At 39.7% G+C, this 23,597-nt stretch overlaps 1 protein-coding gene across 1 annotated transcript in view; it reads right to left on the reverse strand.

Moving 5' to 3' along the window:
• Nucleotides 1-23,597, reverse strand: part of RNF217 (ring finger protein 217) — a 193,937-nt gene that overhangs the window by 114,115 nt on the left and 56,225 nt on the right. Inside the window, 2 exon segments of the mRNA XM_024759018.1 lie at nt 5,913-6,683; nt 6,685-6,714. Of these exon segments, the coding sequence (XP_024614786.1) occupies nt 5,913-6,683; nt 6,685-6,714 (801 nt within the window).

Raw genomic sequence — 23,597 nt, forward strand, 5'->3', positions numbered from 1 at the left:
GGCTTTATCTGTTACTGTTCTCTGTATCCCCAACACCTCCAACAGCGTTTCATATGTAATAAGTATTTAATATGTAAGGGAATTAAAATTAAATAATGAAACGTGTAAAAATGCTTGGAATATAGATGTTCAATTAATGATTGTTATTATTTGTGGAAACTCAAGTGTAATTACCCAAAATTGATAGGGCAAATAGTTCTGATAACATTGAAAGAGAATATTATTCTAGGAATTTATTGTCCTGCAGACACTGAATTTTTGTTTTAAGACAGAACTTGATTTGGGAAGGTTCATTTCGTTTATCACATAAAACCCTTCTGACACTGAATTTAAACAAAAAAAATCAATTCTTTGAAAGTATCATAACTTTAAAGATTTGCCACATTGTCATGAATGATCCAAAACAAACAGCAAAATTATGTTTTCTTTTAAGCAAAGGTAATAAATATTTTGAAAGAAGCAATATTAACTAATATTCTATTTATCACAATTACAAAGAACTCTGAGAAATATGTTTATTAAGAAAAAAGTAATGAGTGGATTTATTACTTTGAAATAAACATAATAGGAGGAATATGCTTACTAAAAGGTTAACTGGTATTCCAGAATCGGCTTAAGAAAATCCTCCCAGAAAGGAAGCAGAAGAGGGGAGACCCACAGCCGTCTGAGAACTTAAAGGAAAGCTTATTTATGCTTGGAAGACAAAGCTTGGAAAAAACACTGCCAACTAGTCTCTAAGATGGCTCCTTGGGGGCATTTAATACATTTATAGATTATCTCATGGTCCTTGCCACACAGATACTCAATAAATGTTTGTTAAATGTGTAAATGGTATATTAACAAATGAAAAAGTTAATTATAAGAAATTATGACTCAAGTATCTGTCTACATCCCCATCACAAACTCTTAATGAAAAGCTGGGAGCTGAAGTCCTAACGTTCTCCTTTTGCCGTCTCTCATATGAGCAGTAAGGAAGAGCCTTCAAGTGTAAAAGCTGAGCTCTATCTACTCTAGGAGAAAAAAGAAAAAATCACCACTGTAAAGGTTTCAATTGACGCATGAGGTAAGTAGTACTAGTCATGTTATTTGAGATCTTGTAGGCAATGGAGCACAATGCAGGGTTTCTCCACGTGGCGTCGTCATCTCCAGATGCTGGAAGCGACGGGAAGGAAGACACCCAGGCAGTGCCTGGACCAGGTCCTGCTGGCCCAGAGATAAGCCCTTGATAGGGGATTGATTCCTCTGCAGAAATCAAGTGCTACTTAAAATCAAATTTTGAAAAGTAAGAGAAAAAAGAAATTATTAAAGAGAAATTAAGAAATTATTAAAAGAGATATCATTAAAGAGTCAGAAGAGGAAAATAAGTAAGTGCATGAGTCAGGAAGGTATGAAAGCAAATGTTACCACAGCCCCCCAATACACATACACACACACACACACACATACACACACACACACACATACACACACACACACACATACACACACACACACACATACACACACACACACACATACACACACACACACAGACACACTCATTCTGTACACACAAAAATAAGCTTACATATGCCTGAATTCTCACTTTTCAAATTCTCAGAGTGATTTAACAGAGTTCAGTCTCTTTTATTCTTCACATTTTTAAGACTACCAAAATCACACCTGGCATGATAGGATCTGTAAATCACCTGTGTGAAGACGGCTGCATGCAAACTCCATATTGAACAGGACAGATTCTAAAACTACCCAGGTTGTTTTAAGGTTTAAAGGGAAAAAGTAGGTTACACTTTTACCCATAAAAGTCTGGATGACTCAGAGTTTAATAATAGGATACAGAAGCTTTCATCCCTAGGTCACTGATTCGAGGGTGACTATGGTAGACAGTCATTCCAGGACATTACCATCTAGCAGCTGTTTTGTTCACAAACTGCAGAAGAAATGTGTTGCTTGTCTCTATTAATACTCATTTGACAGGTGTATACATTCCAAGTCATGCATCTGCCAATCGCGAGCACTTTGAAGCAGAGTGATGAAAGCTGCAACAGCTCTTACCTTTAGAAAGCCCTTAGGATGCCCAATTCTCTTCTTTACGTAAAGTACTAAATATTAATATTTCACATCATAACAGATTTTACTGTCTCAAAGCAAAATCATAAAAGAAAGATACCTGTGGAGGATTTTTTGAAATGAGCACAATATCATTCTATGAAACAAGGAAAGCAACAATCTTTCCTCCTAGAAAACGTGGTAAAGGCCAAACCAGCTGAGGTCAGTACTCAGAATGGCCCTGCGACCTGCAGGAGACTGCAGACATCCCTGGGACTGTGTGCTCTAAGCCATGATCATACGTGCACACACAGCTTACTAGGAAACGTACTTCTAAAATTTATGTACCAAAGATTTATGTACCCAGGCAACACAAACCAATTAAACTCCCACTATCTCCATCATGGTACTCTACAGCCTTTAAGTAACTCCCCTATGTAAGTGCCAAAGATTATAATGTATCAGTTCAGTCCTTCACCATGGCAACTGGAAACTGGATGGTACCTATCAGCCAGTAAAGCCATTCCACTAAGAAGGATTCTCCAACAGGCCCAGTCACAGTGATAACTGAAGAAGAATTATGTTTTGAAAAACTAAAACTATTATTTTTAGAACACAGTATGGAGGTATTTAAGTCACCACCCTGCTATGTCTGCACTGAAATAGTGAAGACACCTATCTATCAGCCTTTGCCACATATTCAGTCCACGGCACTAATGGAAATAAGATTTATGATCTAAAAACCTGCATTCCTGTCTTCCAACTTTGTACCTTCTTTGAAAGAACTCAGCATCTCCTTTTAGAAGAATATTAATTTAACCAGGCAATATTCCAACTCACATTTAGTATGCATTTTTAATGTCTGCATAAAATGCTTAACAGGGACTCTGCTTTGTTTTCTTAAATGATGTTAAATAATACACTATTTGGCACAGATCCAAAAGATGATGAAAAAAGTCACTAATAACTTTTTATTTCAAATATATCATTTTACTTTAAAAGGTCTTAAAAGAGTCTTGCACGTTCAAGCTTGACAGATTTACTTCTGTCAAAACCAAAATGCCTCATAAAATGAGAAACAGGGCACTCTCCATGCCCTTTGACCTGGTTCAGTAATGCAACAAAACAACTCTGCAGTTTGATTTTGTTTTGCTTTAGAATTGGTGTGTCATTACAGACCATGGTCTGCAATCCCATTTCATTGATGAGGAAATTAAGACACAGAGAGGTTAAGTGATGTGGAAACACAGACTCTAAGTAGAAGGGACCTAATCATTAACACAGATCAGAATTATAACCACAGGCCTAGTTTTATCCAAGTGAAAGAAATGCCATTTTTGTATAAGCTGAAAGTTTGTTTAAAAACTCTTTAATTCTAAGTTTAATAACAAACTTAGCAAACCTATTATTTTTGTCTACTTTAAGTCTTTGTCTTTTGTCTTAAACATCGAGAATCTCAGAGTAGAATTCAGTGCTCAAGCAGATCACCTCCTTCTAGCCGTAGTTTCTGGGGGCAGTTTCATCCTCTCTTTGTTGCTCAGCTCTTCATAAACTCAATAACTAATTAGTTGAGCATCTGTTATGTGTCAGACAACATTCTAGGTGCTAATGCCACAGTAGGGAACAAATCATGTGAAAACTCCTGTCTTCATGGAAATCAACTGCATAAGTACAAGGCAGAGTATTTTTATCACTATGGAGAAAATAAATAGCTGGAAAGGAGATCTAGAGTGGGGGGTGAGGCTCAACTTTGGGTGACCACCAAACAGGTGGTCAGTGAAGGTCACACAGGTGACATCTGCATACAGACCTGAGAAGGAGAAGGGGAAGGAGTAAGCAAGGGAATGGGGGGTGGGGGGGACTCCAGGGGGATAGTCCAGGCTCAAGGAACAACACACACAAAGCCCTGAAGTGGAAGCATGCCTGGCCTGCATGATTCATCTTTTTGTTTTTTATTATTTCAAATAAAGTGTATTTTTTCTTTATTGAAAGTTCTGCCAAATACTTCAGAAGAAGGTCAGGAACATACATACAATCCTAAATACTGCCGACAACCTTCAGATACTACATTACTTCAGAGGAGCTTTTCCCAGTTGTGCATGGCAATGATTCTTCACTCACCTTGCCACCCTCCACTCCCCAACCCCATTCCTTCTCTTTCTCCACTGGAGATCAAAACACTGACTTCCTAAAACTAACTTATGGTGGCAAAAAAAAATTTGCTTTGGGGAAAGGGCCCACCTTAAAGGAATCAAACTGCAGAGTACCCCAACCTATAATGACCACCTCCCTTGAACTTCTAAACCCACTGCATCTGTATCCAGCCCTTAAGAGTAAGTGCTACATGATATTGTTACTCCGCTTACATCTTATTATATGCTACCTTGTATTTGTGTACACATCTTGTATACACACAAGGGGACTTCCTTGGAGCAGGGCCCATACCTTGGGAATGTCTGAATCCCACCACAGGGCTTTGCACATGGATGGCACCAATATCTGTTGGGCTGTTTGACAGTGATGTCATAGAAACTGACACGATGGGCAGCAGGCTTTCCTCCTTTTTCAAGCATCTGTCTGCCGATAACGCATGAAAGAGACATCATAGTCTCTCACAGGCGTTTGGATAATCTCAGCCATCTTGGCCAAGTCACTGTTTGTGTAACATTCCATTCTGTCTAAATTCCCCTTTGCGTTTGCTGTTGGGCACGTTACACACTTTCAGTCTAGACACAAGCATGGATTAGCCACAATACACAGAGCAACTGCACCGTGTGAAATCCTCTTCAGTTCGCTTCAGCCAATGTTATTCAACACTATTATGGGAAAGGATACCAACATGAAACTACCAGACACAGGGGCTATAAAACCCTGTCCATACAGTCTAGCCGGATAAACAGACACATATGGAACAACCTCAGTGCATGCAAGACATGCAGAAGTATTCTGAAATACTTGGCCTGGGGGGTGAGGTAAGGCTTCACGGAAAAGTTGGCACCTGAACAGCCAGAGTTTTGAAAGATGAATAGGCGTCGGACAATCAGACATGGGATCAAAGGGCATTCCGGATTGTGCAAAACACTGGCAGAAACATAACAGACTGAAAACTGCGGGAAGGACGCATTCACCACCAGGGAAGGAAAGCCGGTCTACTGCACTCTTAAACTTTCCAAGAAAAAAACAAGTTTTCAAATAAGGAGCTGAGGAGGAAAGTTTCACCAGCACTTGTTTTGTTAAGCCTCTTAGCCTTGCTTTGCTTTGTTTTGCTCTTTCTGTTTTGTTCCCTCTCAGAGAAATAAAGCACTCTGCTGGCATAAAACTTCAGTGAGAAAAAGTACTTCAACTTAACTGAGAAAAAGGAAACTGAAAAGCGGACCAGGGCCAAGGAATAAATAAATTAGTAACACTTTTTCTGGATTATCTAAATGGAGCAAAATTTCAAATTCGGTATCATTCATTGCAACTCCTCTCTCCACCAACTCAATACATATTTATTTTATGCCCACTATTTGTTAGTTTCTGGGATACCAGGCCTCTGAGGCACTCTCATTGCCCTCCTCTTTGAGCAAGCTCCTTGCCTGCAATCTAATAAAAGAAATAGCAGAAGGCAATTCACTTGTACCCTGTTCCTTCTATGGTTGCCAAACAAAGATCGAAGCTCAAGCAGAGCTAAATACCAGTCAAGTTAACCAGCGAAGACAAACACACTTAAACCAACAACCGAGATGTAAGAAACTGACAGAGGTCCTCCATAAGGGTGTTCATCACCTCTTCCTGTGAGCAGGACGCTGGCGAGCTGGACTTCCTGGCCAGTGATTTGGAATGCTGAATGGGGGACAGGGGAGGGACAGAGGGGCTGAGGTTACCTGGGAGCTCAGGTAGACTTTGAGGCACTCCTCGCACACGGCCTTCTTGCAGCAGGGCAAGGGCTTGATGGGCTTGTCTTCCAGGCACACCCGGCACATCAGCACCATGAGGGGCGCATAGGGATCCCCGACCCCACCCAGGCCAGAGTAGGGTGGAGCTCCCAGCAGGCTGGGCACGGAGAACGGCTCGGGCGCCAGGTAGAACTCCAGCTCGATGCTGCCGCCGTCGGGGGACAGGGTGTCCGCTGGGAGCGACAGCCGGGGGCTGGGGAAGGAGGAGGGGGTGCTGGGAGGGTTGGTCACCGGCGGAGCCCGGGGTGGCGACGCGGGCAGCGAGAGCCGCTCCGCCGAGGGGACCTCGGGCAGGTCGTTCTCCACGCAGAACACGGAGCAGAAGACTTGTCTCTTGGCGGGGGGCGGGCGCCGCTGGCCCAGCACGTCCAGGACCAGTCCGTCTGGGGCCCCGACGCGGGTCCGGGGCTCCGGCTGCTCGCCGGGGGGCGCCTCCTGCTGTTCATCCCCTCTCTCGCTTCGGTCCCTCGCTTCCTCCTCCTCCTTTGCCAGCTGCTGTTGCAAAGCCCGGGGGTTGAGGGGCCCGGTGTAGGCCAGTCCTGCGGGCTGCGCCGGTGCCTGGTTCTTCTTCCAGCTCGGGGCCCCCCGGCTTCTCGCGGGCTCCGGGACGCTCGTGTCCGCGCAGCCCGAGTCGCTTCCGCAGCTGTCGCCGCTCGACTCGGCGGAGGAGAAAGCCGCCGCGGCGCGCACCAGGAGGGGCAGCCGGAGCGCGAGCCAGCCGCCGCGGCCCCTGGGGGAGAGGCCGGAGCGCGCGACCTCCCGCTCCCGCTCCTCGCGCTTCACCTAGCGCCCTCCTCACCGCCCCTCACCCCACCCCTTTGGCACACACCTCCCCACACGTACACACGCGCGCGGGCACCGCGCACTCACTCACGCACACCCCGAGTGGGTGTGATCTCAGACCAGGATGCGCTCTCGCCCCCAGGGTTCACGCTCGGCCTCCACTAAACCCTCCAGAGCCGGCAGGCTGCCCTTCGGGCTACGCTTTGAGCAGAACTTCCTACAAAACTCCTCTTTACTGAAAGCTAGAACTAGAAAACCCTGGCTAGTTAGGATTTTGGTTTCGCTTGTTTCTCTTGCGTTCGTCCAATTTTAAATCCTCCGAAGAGGGAGTTCAGAGAATTAACGCTAGGAATTATTAGTTCAAAATGCTGTGTATACTGCTTTCTGCTTAATGAGGTAGGAAGGATGTTTGAAACCCACAAAAGTGCCAAAAGCACGTTTAACCTACTCCTTTAACTAGAATCCTTATGAGAGCTGGTAAATAACGAATTTAAGATTTATCCCCCTTTCCTTCTTTTCGATGTCCTCTTAGGAACTTTTTTTTTGTTTTAACCCTTTGAATATTCCAAAATGGGTAGCATTAAGGTAGTAAGATGGTCTGGCCTAATTAATAAACCGGATCGTTGGAAATCATGAAAAGTTTCATTAGCACAACCATATTTATCCCCAAAACCGTTTCCAAGACAACAATTATAGTTGAGCCAGAACTTAATTATGTGTTGATCTATCTTTATTTTCCAGGAAGTATTAGTCACCCAGACTGGTGCATGTTAGTTCCCTAAAGCCAATGAAAACATTTTTGGGAAGCCAACCTTTGTTTTTTTCATCGAGAGGGAATTCAATTTACACATTCATGTAATAGGAAGGAGCTGTGAAGTGTGTAGAAACTTTTATCTTGAAGTTGATATTGGGTTGTTCTAAAATATTTTCCAAATCAGATAACAAATGCTAGAAAGATGACTAGCTATGCAGTACGAAGAAAGGAGGGTAACACCAAACATGTCCATCATGTATGTCTGATGTTCAGCGGCACCACAAATGGATGAATCTAATCAATCAGTCTAAATGCCCACCTCATTGATCAGTCTGACCCAAGAATGAAGAATTCTTACTTGGAAGATTAAATGCTATTTAGGGATTTTTTTTTTTTTTCACCTTGGCTAATTGATTTCCTAGTAACTGTTATTTTTTTCCCAAATGATCCTAGTGTTTATTGTTTTAAAGGCAGGGACAAGAAGCCTACATGTTTGTGTCTTTTTTTTTTTTTTTTTTTGCTGTATGCGGGCCTCTCACCATTGTGGCCTCTCCCGTTGCGGAGCACAGGCTCTGGACACACAGGCTCAGCAGCCATGGCTCACGGGCCCAGCCGCTCCATGGCACGTGGGATCTTCCCAGACCGGGGCATGAACCCGTGTCCCCTGCATCGGCAGGTGGACTCTCAACCACTGCGCCACCAGGGAAGCCCTGTGTCTTTTTTTGTATGCCATCTGTTAACTACTTTTCTATTCTTTCTAAAGGGATATAAAAGTAATCTGTGTTTTCTGGGTGACAACAGTGAGAGTAAGACCAGAGTAACCATGATGGATACAAAAAAGTATATCTCCACAGTGTCTCTAGGAATCAAACCCCTCAAGGTCTTCCCATAGTTTGGGGACTCCCTCCTCCACACATATTTGCCGTAGGTGTTCCAAGAACTTGTTCTTGCAGTGCCCACCATTTTGTTCCTTATCCCTCAGATCTGGTTCACTGAAAGTGGCTTTCCTCGACACTGAATCAAGTCACTTGTGGGATTTTTGAAGGCTGCCCTATAGCTCTACAGCCCTTCTCCTTACCATGACTTCCTCCCCATGGGATTCATCTGCTGTTTGTGAAAATAGAACCATGGCATGCTATATCTCCAGCCTCCAGACAGACTCAGACTTGCCTCAATCCTGGGCCCAGCACCCCTGGTGTTCAATCTGGGACCCATGGGACACCAGTAACATGGAATTAAGATGCAAAGTTAATATGGTGATCCTACTATCAATTTCCCCTAAAATTAAACACATGAAGCACCTATGATAGTTGTACTGATAGGATTCATTAAAAAAAATTGGTTGAAAATATAGTTACTGTAGCAAAAATTTCACTTATCTGACACAAGATTAATATTCTCAAAACTCAGACCATCTGCTCCATGTCAGGCTGTATACAGTTGTTAGTACAGTATAAACGCTGTCACCAATATTCTGTCACTACCAGTTTCAACTTTCAATGTTTTGTAATTTGCAATGGGCTGTGCACATTCCCTAAAACCAAGACTTGAATACTGAAGACAATGTCAAGTTTGAGAATTGACATAGTCAATTACTTTTGGTCATTACTGAACGTTATTTTTTCTATTACCAATTTTCCTATCCTGGCATTTAAGCACGACTTGTTTTTGCTTCCCCTGAAAATTTTTATTCAGACTTTAATTCGATAATTAAAGAGCCTAGATTTATTAATTTATTTAAAAGTGTTATGAAAACTCAGAAAAGCTGTGAATAATTTTAATTTTACATACTAAAGGTAAAGCGGATTTCTTCATAACTGTTGTGGAGAAAAAATACATAATGTTTAAATACCATGAAATAATTATACAGCAAATACCTGACTTGTTTTCCTATCAGTCCTTCAACTATCAAATATATATGTGTGTGTGTATATATATATATTTTTTTTAAATTCATTTCCTGAAGAGGAATGAAAACAGTGGAATGAATTTCTAGGTCTGCTTCTGAAAGACACAGTGAAATGTTGGTCCTCACTCTCCTATTTTCTCTCCTCTTCACCCATGGAGGGAGAGAACCTGGAATCATTAAGGAAAAGGGGCATTAGTACAACACAATTGTTTCGCTTATATTTTTCCACCCAAATTTCCTAAGGAAAATCCAAATGAGATAAGGTTAAAAATAAAATGAAACAGTATATTCCTTCAAATTATAAAATTAAAGCCCAAGTGCTTTGAAAACAGAGGAAACCAAGAATAAAAAGGAAGATGAGGAAGGAAAATGAAGACAAATGGGAGGGAGAAAGGGGAAAAAAAAGGAAGGAGAGAAGGAGAGAGAGAAGGAGGGAAGGAAGAAAGGAAGGGAAGAACTTTATTATCCACTACCCAAAATTACCACTTAAACTACTTTAACATATTGATAAACTTCATTCTACTGTTTACATCTGTGTGTATACAAAATATCAAATGATATATGTTCCTTTTCCTACATTTTTAAAATTAGTAATATATCCTGACCATTTTTCACACTATTAAGATATCTGTATATCATCATGATTTGTGACAATATAGAACTTTACTATATAGATGCATCACAATTTATTTAACTAATTCCATTTTATTTTTAAAAAGTAGATTATTTATGATTTTAAGGAAACATACACTTAATATATATGAATATGTATTATAACCTTTGTGTACATTCCTAATATACCATAGCATAAAGTCCTAAAAATTAAATAGCTGCTCAAAAGAGTAGATGTAATTTTGAGGTTTTGGCACACATATCAGAGAAACTTAGCACCAGTTTATAGCCCCATTAACAGTGAGGGTATGAGAGAGTCTACATCCCTAATCCTTCCAAGGAGATTTTTAAAACTTAAAAATGCTGTAAATAACATGTTACTTTTAAATTAATGAGCACATTCTTTTAGATAAAAAGGGAAAAATCAAATATTAACTGTCAATTCCCTTTGGATATATATAATTTAGCATCACATGTTCTCTATTCCTGAAGTTATGGTTCTAACAGCTTTCCTTCCTCATCTTTTTAAAAAATTTCCTCATTACCTCTTCTAGTGACAGTAATGCTCTAAAAATACTCGAAGGTAACCTCAGTCATAGGTAATACTTCTAAGTCTATGATACCAATTCCTCATTTCCTAAATACAGGTGCACCTAAATACAGGTGCACTTATTTGAGTGCCCCAGACTCATTCCCAAATGAATACGGTGCCAAGGAAACCCCATCTTTCAGCCCTCACTGTGGAAGCTCTTTGAATTAAGACAAGAAGAGATCCACTAATAGTGCAAGATCGACTCTTCTTGACCTGAGAAAAGCCCGTTCCCTCCTCACAGAAAAAGTCACCTTGAAGTTTAAAGGCAACTTAGAGTTTCTACTATGGTGGCTTTGGTTTACCAGAAAGATGTCAACCCTGGCTCTGCATCTAGAAATCCCTGGTCTCCTCTTCCCAAGGTACAGAGTGACACAAAGAGAGAGATGCATTCTGTTCTCTCTGTTTCCCCGCTTCCCTTTCTGAAAGGGGTGTCAAGTCACAGCCTCCTCCTGACAGGCTTTGTTTATAGCAGGAGTCAGAAAAATTTACAGCCTGGCTCCTCCCTGGCCCTGAGACTGGAATGCCTCTTGGTTCGGTAAGCAAGAGCAAGATAAATCTCTTCTTATACAACTCTCAGTACCCAGTACCTCCTTGCTGAGTAATTCACAGTAAAGGAAATCATTTTGTCCAAACTAAAGGGTAATCAAACATCAATGTAAAGAACTGAAGATGCACTTTTACAAAATGACACTTTAATTCTGAAAAGAGTAGAGATTTTCTTAGCAAAAGGAAAAGCAAATCTCTTCCAAATTCGGGAAGAAGTAAGAGGTAATTTAGAGAAAATTTATTTAGAACAATGGCAAAGTGCTTACAAAACTATGTTAAATGAAAAAAGACAAGAAAAATCTAATATATATGATTACAGCTGTGTTGGGATGTATATGATAAAATAAGGACAAAAGTAATAGGAGTTATTGTATAAGGGTGATGTGGTTATGATTTTTTTTTCATTTCCTAAAATTTCTAAAATATTATGTTGCTTTTATAATGGACAAAAAAGAAAAACAAGATTTTTTTTTTTAAAGAGTGAAAGTTTCATCCTAATGAACAGGGAAATAGATTTGGTGTTAATAGATGTTATTTGCATGTACACTCGTGATAGTTAAGGTAAGCAATTCCTCCCATTTGTGTTACAATTCAGTCCAACAACCATTTCCTGAAAGTCTATTAGATCCTGTGTCAAACTTTGGAAAATTCAAGTTACTAATTTGTTCCCCAAATTTTCCTTCATTTTTAACTTCATAACATCTATGAAACACTTTAAGCTGTCCAGAGCCAGAGCATATCTTAGCTATATGTGGAGGCCCAGTTCCTAGCATTCTACACATATTTAGTTCTCAACAAAACATTTTTAAAGGCAAGAAACCACGAAAAAAATGATCTTCTGTAGTGACTTAATTGTTATATAGAACTATGGTTCTCAAATTGTGTGCCAAGGGGCCTTGAGGCACAGCAGTAAACTCCCAGTTTCTAATTTATTAAAACTCTTAGGATATTTAGAATTCTTCAGGGAATCATGGCATTACCTGTTGGACATCATGTAAACTACTGCTGTTGAGTTGTTTGAACCTAATTACTATTAGGAATTTCTTTTTGCCTAAATTAAAGGGCACCATGAAAAATAACTGAGACACGAGGGTGCCACAATCTGAGAAAGTTTGGAACCTCAGGTTGGAAACCACAGGTATAGAGCAGAAACAACAGGATCGAGATGCTAACCTCTTAGAGATTTATATTTTAAATGTATGAGACACCTATGTCATAAAGGATTAACCTTGCCTAAGAAAAGTTTTGGTCTTTGCTGCCAGCTCCTGGAAGGTAAGTATAGGCCCTGACTACAAGAATGAGTCTCTCTGTTTATGTGAGGACCTTAGACCTCACATAAACCATGCCACAGAGTCTTTGCTAACAATGTCATGTATGGGGTGGCAGAGGGTGTCCTTGGGTCACGTGGTATCAGCTTGACCTCTGGAGGGGCTGGGAACTAAGCTGAGCCACTTGTGTGGTCTGCCATGTCTACATCACTGACTTCCCATAAAAAGCCTGGATAGCAAGGTTTGATGAGCTTCTGTGGTTGGCAAAATTCCATGCATGTTGTCACACATCATTGCTGGGAGAAATAAGCACTGTCCACACAACTCCACTGGAAGGAGACAACTGGTGGCTCCATGACCAGCCTCTCCTGGACCCTACCCGTACCTTTGCCTGTTACTGATTTGAATCCGTGTCCTTTCATTGTAATAAACCATAGCTGTGAGTAGACATTTTTGCTGAGTTCTGAAAGTCCTTCTAGAGAATTATTCAATCTGAGGGTGGTCATGGGAACTTCCTGAAATACACCACTGCAAAAATGGAAATCGACTAACTTTTGTGAGTTTCCATTTCCCCAAGCAGAAAGATGCCATTGAGAAGGTACAGTATCCACTAAGGCAAGAATAAGACAAGTTTAATATAAAAACAGAATAAGAGAAAATTCATGACCTTGTTCTTGGCACACAAGAAAGTTGATTGTCTCAGAAAATATAGATAATTAAGTGACCCTTTTAATTTATGAGGTGCTTGAAATTCATTATGACATTTCACTTGACAAAATCTAGGAAAATATTAAATGATTCTGAAATGTTCTAAGCTGACAGTTTAAGCCATTCAGTTACATTTTTTTTAAATTATGGCAAATAATTTTATCTATTTATCCCTTAACACACTTGCTACCAAGTTGGAATGGGAGAACCCAGCTGCCTTTGGAGGATGTTAAATACCACAAGCTGTTTCTCAAACACTGTGGAATCAATAAAGCACAAAATATTTTCTCAAATACTTTTAAAAAATTTCTCAGCATGTATCTTAAAAAGCTTTTTATTCACAAATTCCTAACTCAATTATTTTTTATTTTTTCTTATATTTATAAGACTTTGGAGTTGTTATTATAAGCCTTATGAGAATAATGCTTTATTCCATAATTACATAATAGAAAAAGCACAAGACTGGGTAATTTAATATCTGTATCATAGTCGTATTTTGCCATTGTCTATTTCCGGGCCTCAGTTTTTACTTCTGTAAAATGGGCAGATTGAACTGGATGACTCTAAGGTTCATTTCAATACTAAAACTATCATTTTCAATTTAACCAATAGACATTAATCCCTATTTTGTGTACATAGTTGTGAAATGTATAAGGTGTATAAATGGGGAATGTAACTCAATCCATGCCTGGATGGTATAGAACCGTAAATTCAGGATTCTGGGAGTTGCAATGCAGGGGGGATTTCTGCCTTGGTGGATCATAGAAAGTTTTATGAAGAGCCTGGAAGATAAATTAGATTCTTACAGATGGAGAAGTTAGTGAGGATAGTAAACATTTCAGTAGGAGGACTAGATGAGCAAACATGATGGCAGATCACATATGGTGCCTTGGGTGGCAGCTTGTGGTCCTGGGTGTCTGATCATATGTGATGCATGGAGAAAGGACAGGAGGGGAGGCAAGAAAGATAAGCTGACACAAAATTATTTAGGGACTTTGTACTGGATAGTTCTATTTGTTCTTTTAGATCCACTCTGCTTTTGTCTACCCTCTCTGCCTCTGGAGGCTGATGCATAGGGGCACACATCAATGTCTTCAACCACCCTCTGCCTTCCAAAGCAGGTCAGCCAAGGGAAGGCACTGGCAGGTGACCAGAAAGTTGGTGTGTTTATTTTTCTAGCTCTCGATCTGCCAGTTCCCTGCATGCTGCATGCTGTCTGTGCCCCTCTATCAAAGGCCATAGGTGCCATCATCTCTGGGTTCTGAGAATTTCTTCCTTCAGATCAAGAGGAGGTGTGTTAGCTTCCCAGGGCTGCTATAACAAAATACTGCAAACAGGAAGTCTTAAAATAACAATAATTTATTGTCTCATAGTTCTGGAGACTAGAAGTCTGAAATAAAGCTGTCGGCAGGGCCATGCTCCCTCTGAAATCTGTAAGGGAGAACCCTTCTTCGCCTCTTCTAGCTTTTTGCATTTGCTAGCAATCTTTGGCATTCCTTGGCTTGTAGAAGCATCACTGAAATCTTTGCCTCTGTTATAAGAAGATGACATTCTGAAGTACAGGGGGTTAGTACTTCACATATCTGTTTGAGGGACACAATTCAACTTATAACAGGAGATAAGGCTCCCCGCAGTTGCTAATACCGAGGTACTGTGCTATCTCTTATGCAAGTCCTAAACCCTATCCACACCTTTGTAATTGGTCCCAGGACTAAGCTCTACTATGTTACCCAGTTTGTTTGTATGTACCCAGTCTGTTTTCTTCAGGGATTCTGATTGTATAGATTCGATTTCCCTGACAATGATTGGACCAAGCATTTTGTTTTGCTTTAGACAGTGGGATATATTTAATAGTTTAAGTTCTGGGTTTAAAAAAAAATAGATACTATAGCAAAGTAAATATGCAATAGAGGAAGGAGAGCCAGGGGACAAGACATGAGGTAGTAGCTTATTGTTATGTTGCCATGTTGGGTCCTGATGGGGTCTGAAGTGGGAAGGGGCACCAAAGGCTTCCTGCATCCCAGAGTAAAATCCGAAGTCTTCCTTAAGGCCTTTCATATGGTTTCACCTTTTCCTACCCATGACCCTCATCTCCCCCTCATTCATCACACAGACTCTCACTGGCCCTTTGCTTTTCCTCAAATGTCCCAGTCATACTCTTAGCCCAGAGCCTTGACCCATATTCCCTCTGCCAGGAGTGCTTTTGCTCCCTGGCACAGGCATGACCCCCTCTCACTTCCTTCTGGTCTCTGCTCAAAATGTTCCTCTTCCAATAGAGACCTTCAATAACGGACTTTGGTAAAATACAGTCACCTTCATATACCTCAACCCCAGTCGTCTCCAACCCTTTATTTATTTTTCCTTACTGTGATCACCAAGTGAGGTAGTACTTATTTCTTTATTTGTTAATTATCTCTCCCTCCTTAGAATTTAAGCTCCGTGAGAACAGGGATACTTTCTGTTTGTCTCCTATTCTGCCCCAGTGGATAGAACTGTATCTGGCACAACAAACATTCATTAAATGGCAGTCACCATTAGAGGCAGAATCTGTGGGATACGGTATAGATGTAACGTGGTGAAAAGGATGACCAAAAGGAACTGAATATGGCTCCAAAGGGTGTTTCTTCCTCTTAGGTAGACCTGATTTCACACAAGTTAATTTTAATGCCTTTCAAAGACGGGAATGTGTGGTAACCCAGTTTAGTTATTTTTTCATTTTACATTAAAAAAAAAAGTTTCTTTTATTTTCAATGTCATTTTAAAAGTTCTAACGTTAGTCATTGAAATCAGTAATTCTTCCTTACGAGAAACGTAAGTTGTGACTCATAAATACATTTTAAAGATTGTGCTTCCGATTTGTATGCTGTTATTCTATTATCAGATTCTATTGATACGATTCTGTCTGTGGGTTGTGGCGGAGAGTTCTAGTGCTTTTTTTCCCCTTTCCTTTAACTTCATGTAACAGTCTTACTATGCCTATGTCTCACCAGCTGACTCAATGCTCCCTTCTTTACATCAAATAGTCAAATTAGAGAATTCGTCAATATGTTTAACATGATTATCCAGCTTGCTCTGTGATGCATGACATTTGTTACTTAATTACTTGCTTCCAGATTTAGGCATGACTAAGAGATATTGTGAAATTACAACTCAACAATGCTTTACGGGACAGGTGTTCCCACACCTAAGAGACTATCCAGCATTGAGCCAGCACCTCGCAAGATGGCGTCAAGCCAGCACTTCTCAAAATGGCGTCAGTGGATGAAATTCTGCAGGCAGATGGAGACGCAATCTGTTGACCTCTAATTGTCTCAGTGAGTCACGAATCTGCAAAACCTCTCAGACCCTGGGCTCTAGAGACTATTTATGCTATTATTTTAAGAATCCTTTTAAATTCATAGGGACTATGAAGTAATAAAATTAGGGTAATTTTAAATGTTACTAGTGATAAATGTCAATGAACTTGAATCAAACAAGACTTAAGGGCTTCCCTGGTGGCGCAGTGGTTGAGAGTCTGCTTACTAATGCAGGGGACACGGGTTTAAGCCATGGTCTGGGAAGATCCCACATGCTGCGGAGCAACTGGGCCCGTGAGCCACAACTACTGAGCCTGCGCATCTGGAGCCTGCGCTCCACAACAAGAGAGGCTGTGACAGTGAGAGGCCCGCGCACCGCGATGACGAGTGGCCCCCGCTTGCCACAACTAGAGAAAGCCCTTGCACAGAAACGAATGCCCAACACAGCCAAAAATAAAAAATAAATAAATTAAAAGAAGGCTCAACATTAAAAAAAAAAACAAAACACAACAAGACTTAAGTCAGGGAAAAGACCTTCTTTTTTTCCCACTAGAAAATATTATGATTAATAAAGTATTTTAAAGTCTAGATATAATTCCTACTTTTTATGTTCACTAAAATGCAGCAGTGAAGACTCAGAGTATATAATCATTCACTTTTTAATGTATAATATTCACTTGAAAGACAAATAAAAGTTAAAACTAGGAACTTGGAAATTCAAGTTTACTTCAATTGTTTACTGAACAGTTATGTTAAAATCAGATTATGAAGAAGTCAAAGTATATCACCATCCTGGCTACGGAGGATTATGACTGTTGATTTTATGCCATTTTTCTCTAATTCCAAAGCAGCCAGATTATTCTTGCTAAGGTTAGATTTGGAAAAATATTGTGAAGTGAACAATGTGTGTGTTGGTGTACCTTGCCTTGCTCATGGTGTAAGTGGTAGGGTCTTATGCTGGTAGTACCTGGAAAATAATGTTGCCTGCCAAATTCATCTGGCAAGACTCAAAACATTCCTTTATCATTCCCTTCATCAGAACTTAACCTTACCTATGTCCAGTTTCCTCAGACCTTTGTGTTGCCCTCAAAATGACAAGGGGTAATTATTATCATTAATAATAATATCACTTATCTATAGCATGATTCACAACATATTTTCACATGCATTATCTCATCTGATTCTTCAACATTGTACAATAGGAATGTCTAATACACATAAACCAGCAAACTACCGTCCACCACTTGTACAGCTTTCAAGCTAAGAATGGTTTTAATATTTTTAAGGAGCTATAGAAAAAAATAAAAGGGGCCATGAAGCAGAATGTTGCCACAAAGTCTACAATATTTACAGTCACTGTACAGGTAAAGTTTCCCTATCTCTGGATCAGCATTATAACATTCATTAAGAGATGACTAAACAGAGACAAAGCTGCATATTGGTTAAAAGCTAGAAGCCTTTGATTTTAAATATATTTTTAACAATGCCAAGAAACTAGTGTGCTCCGTCTCTCCCTTTCTTTTTAAATTTTATTTATTTATTTATTTTTGGTTGAACACAGGCAAATTTATTTTGTTTTGATAGCTATCCCTTTTAATATGTATTAGAAAATGCATACTTAGCACATCAAACCCATGGTTTCACAGTAATCACTACTCAGGATGAAATTGAAGTAGATAACTATATTAGACCTAAGACAACCTCAAGAAAAATATTGAGTAAATAGTACAGGAAGGAGATTTGGAAGTATCTGTTAAAAACAAAAATATAAATAACCTACGATTCTGCAATTCAACTTGTAGGAATCAACCCTCAGTAAATTTTCACACACACACACACACACACACACACGACGCTCCTGCGTAGTATCCTATAACAACAAAAACAGAAAAGTTTTCCTGTCATCACATGAGAAATGGGTAAATAAAATGTGGCAGAGTCACATCACGGCAATCTACATAACAATTACAAAGGATGAACTGCATCTACACTTAGCAACATGCTAGATCTCAAAAACATTGCTAAGCAAAGAAAGAAAACTGCAGAATGATTCAATATACCATCTGCATTAAACACAGTATTTTCAATAAATTCCCTTTCTTTCTCTCTCTCTCTCTCAATTTCTTTTGCTTAGAAAGGAGTGAGAACAAGTACTCCCTTCTCACTAACCACAGCCTGAGACCCTGCTGACCTCATCCTCCTTACTTATCTGTCTCTTTGAATCTGTAGTACGGTGAAGGCAATAGTAGGGATAAACAAGACAAGGAGAGAAGAAAGGATGGGCATATGGGAGAGCTGCATTATCTTAGAACAGGAATAAAATAAAAATTCCAAAAAATAATAAGAGCGCTACTTTCCCTTGCTCTCCCTGAATTCAAATGTATCATGAGGGCATGGGCAATTAATAAGAAAGATGAGAAGTAGAAAGATGAAGAATGACTACTTACTGACACTTATTTTGTACCAAGAACTTTAGGATGTGTTTTTCTTTTTTTAACATCATCTAACTTAATTCTTAATTTATCCACTATTATCCTATGTATAACAACTACTCAGGAATCCTCTCTGATTCTTAGCAGCTCAGGAAATAACACAGCCCTAAAGACATCCAACAGAGGGATAGAGTAGATAGAGTTAAGAATATGTAGTGACATGCCACAGAAGTATAATCCCTAGGGTATGATACAAATAGCTCTTATTGGACACGTAACATCAGGAAACTTTGTCTAATGCCCATTTGTGTTAATGTTTAAATCACGTAATCATTTGGTCTTCAATTTCTAATCTGCAAAATTAGAGGGTTTATCTGGATACTTGAATCTGTTCCATCTCTAAGGCCTGTAAGTCTGAAATGCCTCCACTGGCTAAACTGTTGAGAATTACATCCTTCCAAGTCCAAAATATACCATTAGTTAAAACAATAAAATGTTGCAAGGGAATTGTATCATTGTATCAATTGTATATCAATTGTATCTCCTGAAGGCTCTGAAAATAAACTGAGATTGAGTTCAATAGGAAATAAAACTTTTTGAAATACCTACTTTCTTTGACATTTTAGACACTATTATTGGACTTTTTCTCCTAGAGACTTAATAGTTCTATATGATTTTAAAATTTCAAAAACTGACAATCAAGTTCTGCTTCTATAGTCATGTAAGTTCTTAGGGGACTGACTCTCCCTCATATAGCAGATATAAACTCTGAATCAAAACCAAAAATAAAACAAACAACAACACACAGACCAAAAAACAAAAACAATTACTGAAAGCTCTGGACAGTGAGCAGAAGCAGGCAGATTCTGGAGGAGAGTCAACCTTGAAAGAAGGAATTGGCTCAGGATGAGACTCCTGTTTCTATAGCTTTATCCGTAGGACAGACCATGGTCTGCGCTGCACAAGGTGGCAGGAAACATGTTAGAAAACTCAGAAGTTTGAATGAAACTCAGAGGTTTGAATGACTGGAGGAGAGTTTGGACAACATCAGCTGCCAGAAAGTAAGGGGGGAATCTCATAAAGAGAGAGGCAGTAGGCTAAGCCACAGACTCTATGTATTAGTTCTGCCAGAATCTCTGGCTGACTCTGAAACACACATGAATGGGGCACACTGTAAGCAGTCCAGCTAAGGATAAAGTAGTTAAAATGAGATGAAAGCTGCTACAAAGAGACAACATTTGTAGTTTAAATCCAGCCAAGTTAATTGCGTGTTCAAACAAAACCAATAAGCAGTTAATAAATAGTTAAATCCAAATATCATTAAATATCAACAATTTGGAGAAATATAGAGAACTGATAATCCTACAACATATTCCCAATGTCCAGCATACAATCCAAAATTATTTGACATGAACAACAAGGAAAATATGACCCATTTGCATAAGACAAAACATCAACAGAGAGCAAACACAAAATAACCCAGATGTTGGAATTAGCAGACAAGGACATTTAAAGCAGATATTATAATTATGCTCAATGAGGTAAAGGAAAATATTCTCATAATGAATTTTAAACTCTCAGCAAATGTACAGAAACTACAAAATAGAACCAAATGGAGATTGGTTTAAGATGGTGGAGTAGAAGGACGTGCTCTCACTCCCTCTTGCAAGAACACCAGAATCACAACTAACTGCTGAACAATCATTGACAAGAAGACACTGGAAATCACCAAAAATGATACCCCACATCCAAAGACAAAGGAGAAGCCACAATGAGACGGTAGGAGGGGCGCAATCACAATTAAATCAAATTAAATTAAATCACAATTAAATCAAATTCCATAACTGCCAGTTGGGTGACTCACAAACTGGAGAACACTTATACCACAGAAGTCCAACCACAGGAGTGAAGGTTCTGAGCCCCACGTCAGGCTTCCCAATCTGGGGGTCCAGCAATGGGAGGAGAAATTCCTAGAGAATCAGACTTTAAAGCCTAGTGGGATTTGACTGCAGGACTTCTACAGGAATGGGGAAAACAGAGACTCCACTCTTGGAGGGAATGCACAAAGTGGTGTGCGCATCACGACCCAGGGGACAGAGAAGTTACCCCATAGGAAACTGAACCAGACCTACTTGCTAGTGTTGGAGGGTCTCCTGCAGAGACAGGGGGTGTCTGTGTCTCACTGTAAGGACACGGTCACTGGCAGCAGAAGTTCTGAGAAGTACTCCTTGGCATGAGCCCTCCCAGACTCTGCCATCAGCCCTATCAAAGAGCCCAGTTAGGCTTCAGTGTTGGGTCACCTCAGGCCAAACAACCAACAGGGAGGGAACCCAGTCCCACCCATCAGCAGACAAGTGGATTACAGGTTTACTGAGCTCTGCCCACCAAATCAACAGCCAACTCTACACAACACTAGTCCCTCCCATCAGGAAATTTGCACAAGCCCCTTAGACAGCCTCATCCACCAGAGGGCAGACAGAGAACCAAGAAGAACTACAATCCTGCAGCCTGTAGAACAAAAACCACATTCACAGAAAGATAGACAAGATGAAAAGGCAGAGGGCTATGTAACAGATGAAGGAACAAGATAAAACCCCAGAGAAACAACTAAATGAAGTGGACATACGCAACCTTCCAGAAAAAGAATTCAGAATAATGATAGTGAAGATGATTCAGGACCTCGGAAAAAGAATGGAGGCAAAGATCGAGAAGATGCAAGAAATGTTTAACAAAGATCTAGAAGAATTAAAGAACAAACAAACAGAGATGAACAATACAATAACTGAAGTGTAAACTACACTAGAAGGAATCAATAGCAGAATAACTGAGGCAGAAGAATGGATAACTGACTGGGAAGACAGAATGGTGGACTTCACTGCTGAGGAACAGAATAAAGAAAAAAGAATGAAAAGAAATAAAGACAGCCTACGAGACCTCTGGGACAACATTAAACACAACAACATTTGCATTATAGGGGTCCTAGAAGGAGAAGAGAGAGAGAAAGGACCCAAGAAAATATTTGAAGAGATTATAGTCGAAAAGTTCCCTAACATGGGAAAGGAAATAGTCACCTAAGTCCAGGAAGCACAGAGAGTCCCATACAGGATAAACCCAAGGAGAAACACACCAAGACACATAGTAATCAAATTGGCAAAATTAAAGACAAAGAAAAATTATTGAAAGCAGCAAGGGAAAAATGACAAATAACAACAAGGGAACTCCCATAAGGTTAACAGCTGATTTTTCAGCAGAAACTCTACAAGCAAAAAGGGAGTGGCATGAAATACTTAAAGTGACGGAAGGGAAGAACCAACAACCAAGATTACTCTACCCGGGAAGGATCTCATTCAGATTCGATGGAGAAATCAAAAGCTTTACAAACAAGAAAAAGCTAAGACAATGCAGCACCACCAAACCAGCTCTATAACAAATGCTAAAGGAACTACTCTAAGTGGGAAAGAGAAGGGAAGAAAAGGACCTACAAAAACAAACCCAAAGCAATTAAGAAAATGGTCATAGGAACATACATATCGATAATTAACTTAAACATGAATGGATTAAGTGCTCCAACCAAAAGACACAGGCTAGCTGAATGGATACAAAAACAAGAACAATATATACGCTGTCTACAAGGGACCCACTTCAGACCTAGGGAAACATACAGACTGAAAGTGAGGGGAGGAAAAAAGATATTCCATGCAAACAGAAATCAAAAGAAATCTGGAGTAACAATACTCATATCAGATAAAATATACTTTAAAATAAAGACTGTTCCAAGAGACAAGGAAGGACACTACATAATAATCAAGGGATCAACCCAAGAAGAAGATATAACAATTATAAATATATATGCACCCAACATAGGAGCACCTCAATACATAAGGCAACTGCTAACAGGTAAAAAAGAGGAAATCGACAGTAACACAATAATAGTGGGGGACTTTTACACCACACTTACATCAATAGAGAGATCATCCAAAATGAAAATAAATGAGGAAACAGAAGCTTTAAATGACACAATAGACCAGATAGGTTTAATTGATATTTATAGGACATTGCATCCAAAAACAGCAGATTACACTTTATTCTCAAGTGTGCATGGAACATTCTCCAGGATAGATCACATCTTGGGTCACAAATCAAGCCACAGTAAATTTAAGAAAATTGAAATCATATCAAGCATCTTTTTTGACCACAATGCTATGAGATTAGAAATGAATTACAGGGAGAAAAACGTAAAAAACACAAACACATGAGGGTTAACAATACGTTAGTAAATGACCAAGAGATCACTGAAGAAACCAAAGAGGAAATCAAAAAATGCTTAGAGACAAATAACATATTGGAAAAGAAGAAGTATAACTTTTACTGTTTGCAGGTGACATGATAGTATACATAGAGAATCCTAAAGATGCCACCAGAGAACTACTAGAGCTAATCAATGAATTTCATAAAGCTCCAGATACAAAATTAATGCACAGAAATCTCTTGTATTCCTACACACTAATGATGAAATATCTGAAAGTGAAATTAAGGAACTGCAAGAAAGAGAATCACTGCAAGAAAAAGAATAAAATAGCTAGGAATAAACTTACCTAGGGAGACAAAAGACCTGTGTGCAAAAAACTATAAGACACTGATGAAATAAATTAAAGATGATACAAACAGATGGAGAGATATACCATGTTCCTGGATTGGAAGAATCAATATTAT

Source organism: Neophocaena asiaeorientalis, unplaced genomic scaffold (assembly GCF_003031525.2).
Source record: "Neophocaena asiaeorientalis asiaeorientalis breed wild unplaced genomic scaffold, Neophocaena_asiaeorientalis_V1.1 scaffold5, whole genome shotgun sequence".
Taxonomy (NCBI): Eukaryota; Metazoa; Chordata; class Mammalia; order Artiodactyla; family Phocoenidae; genus Neophocaena; species Neophocaena asiaeorientalis.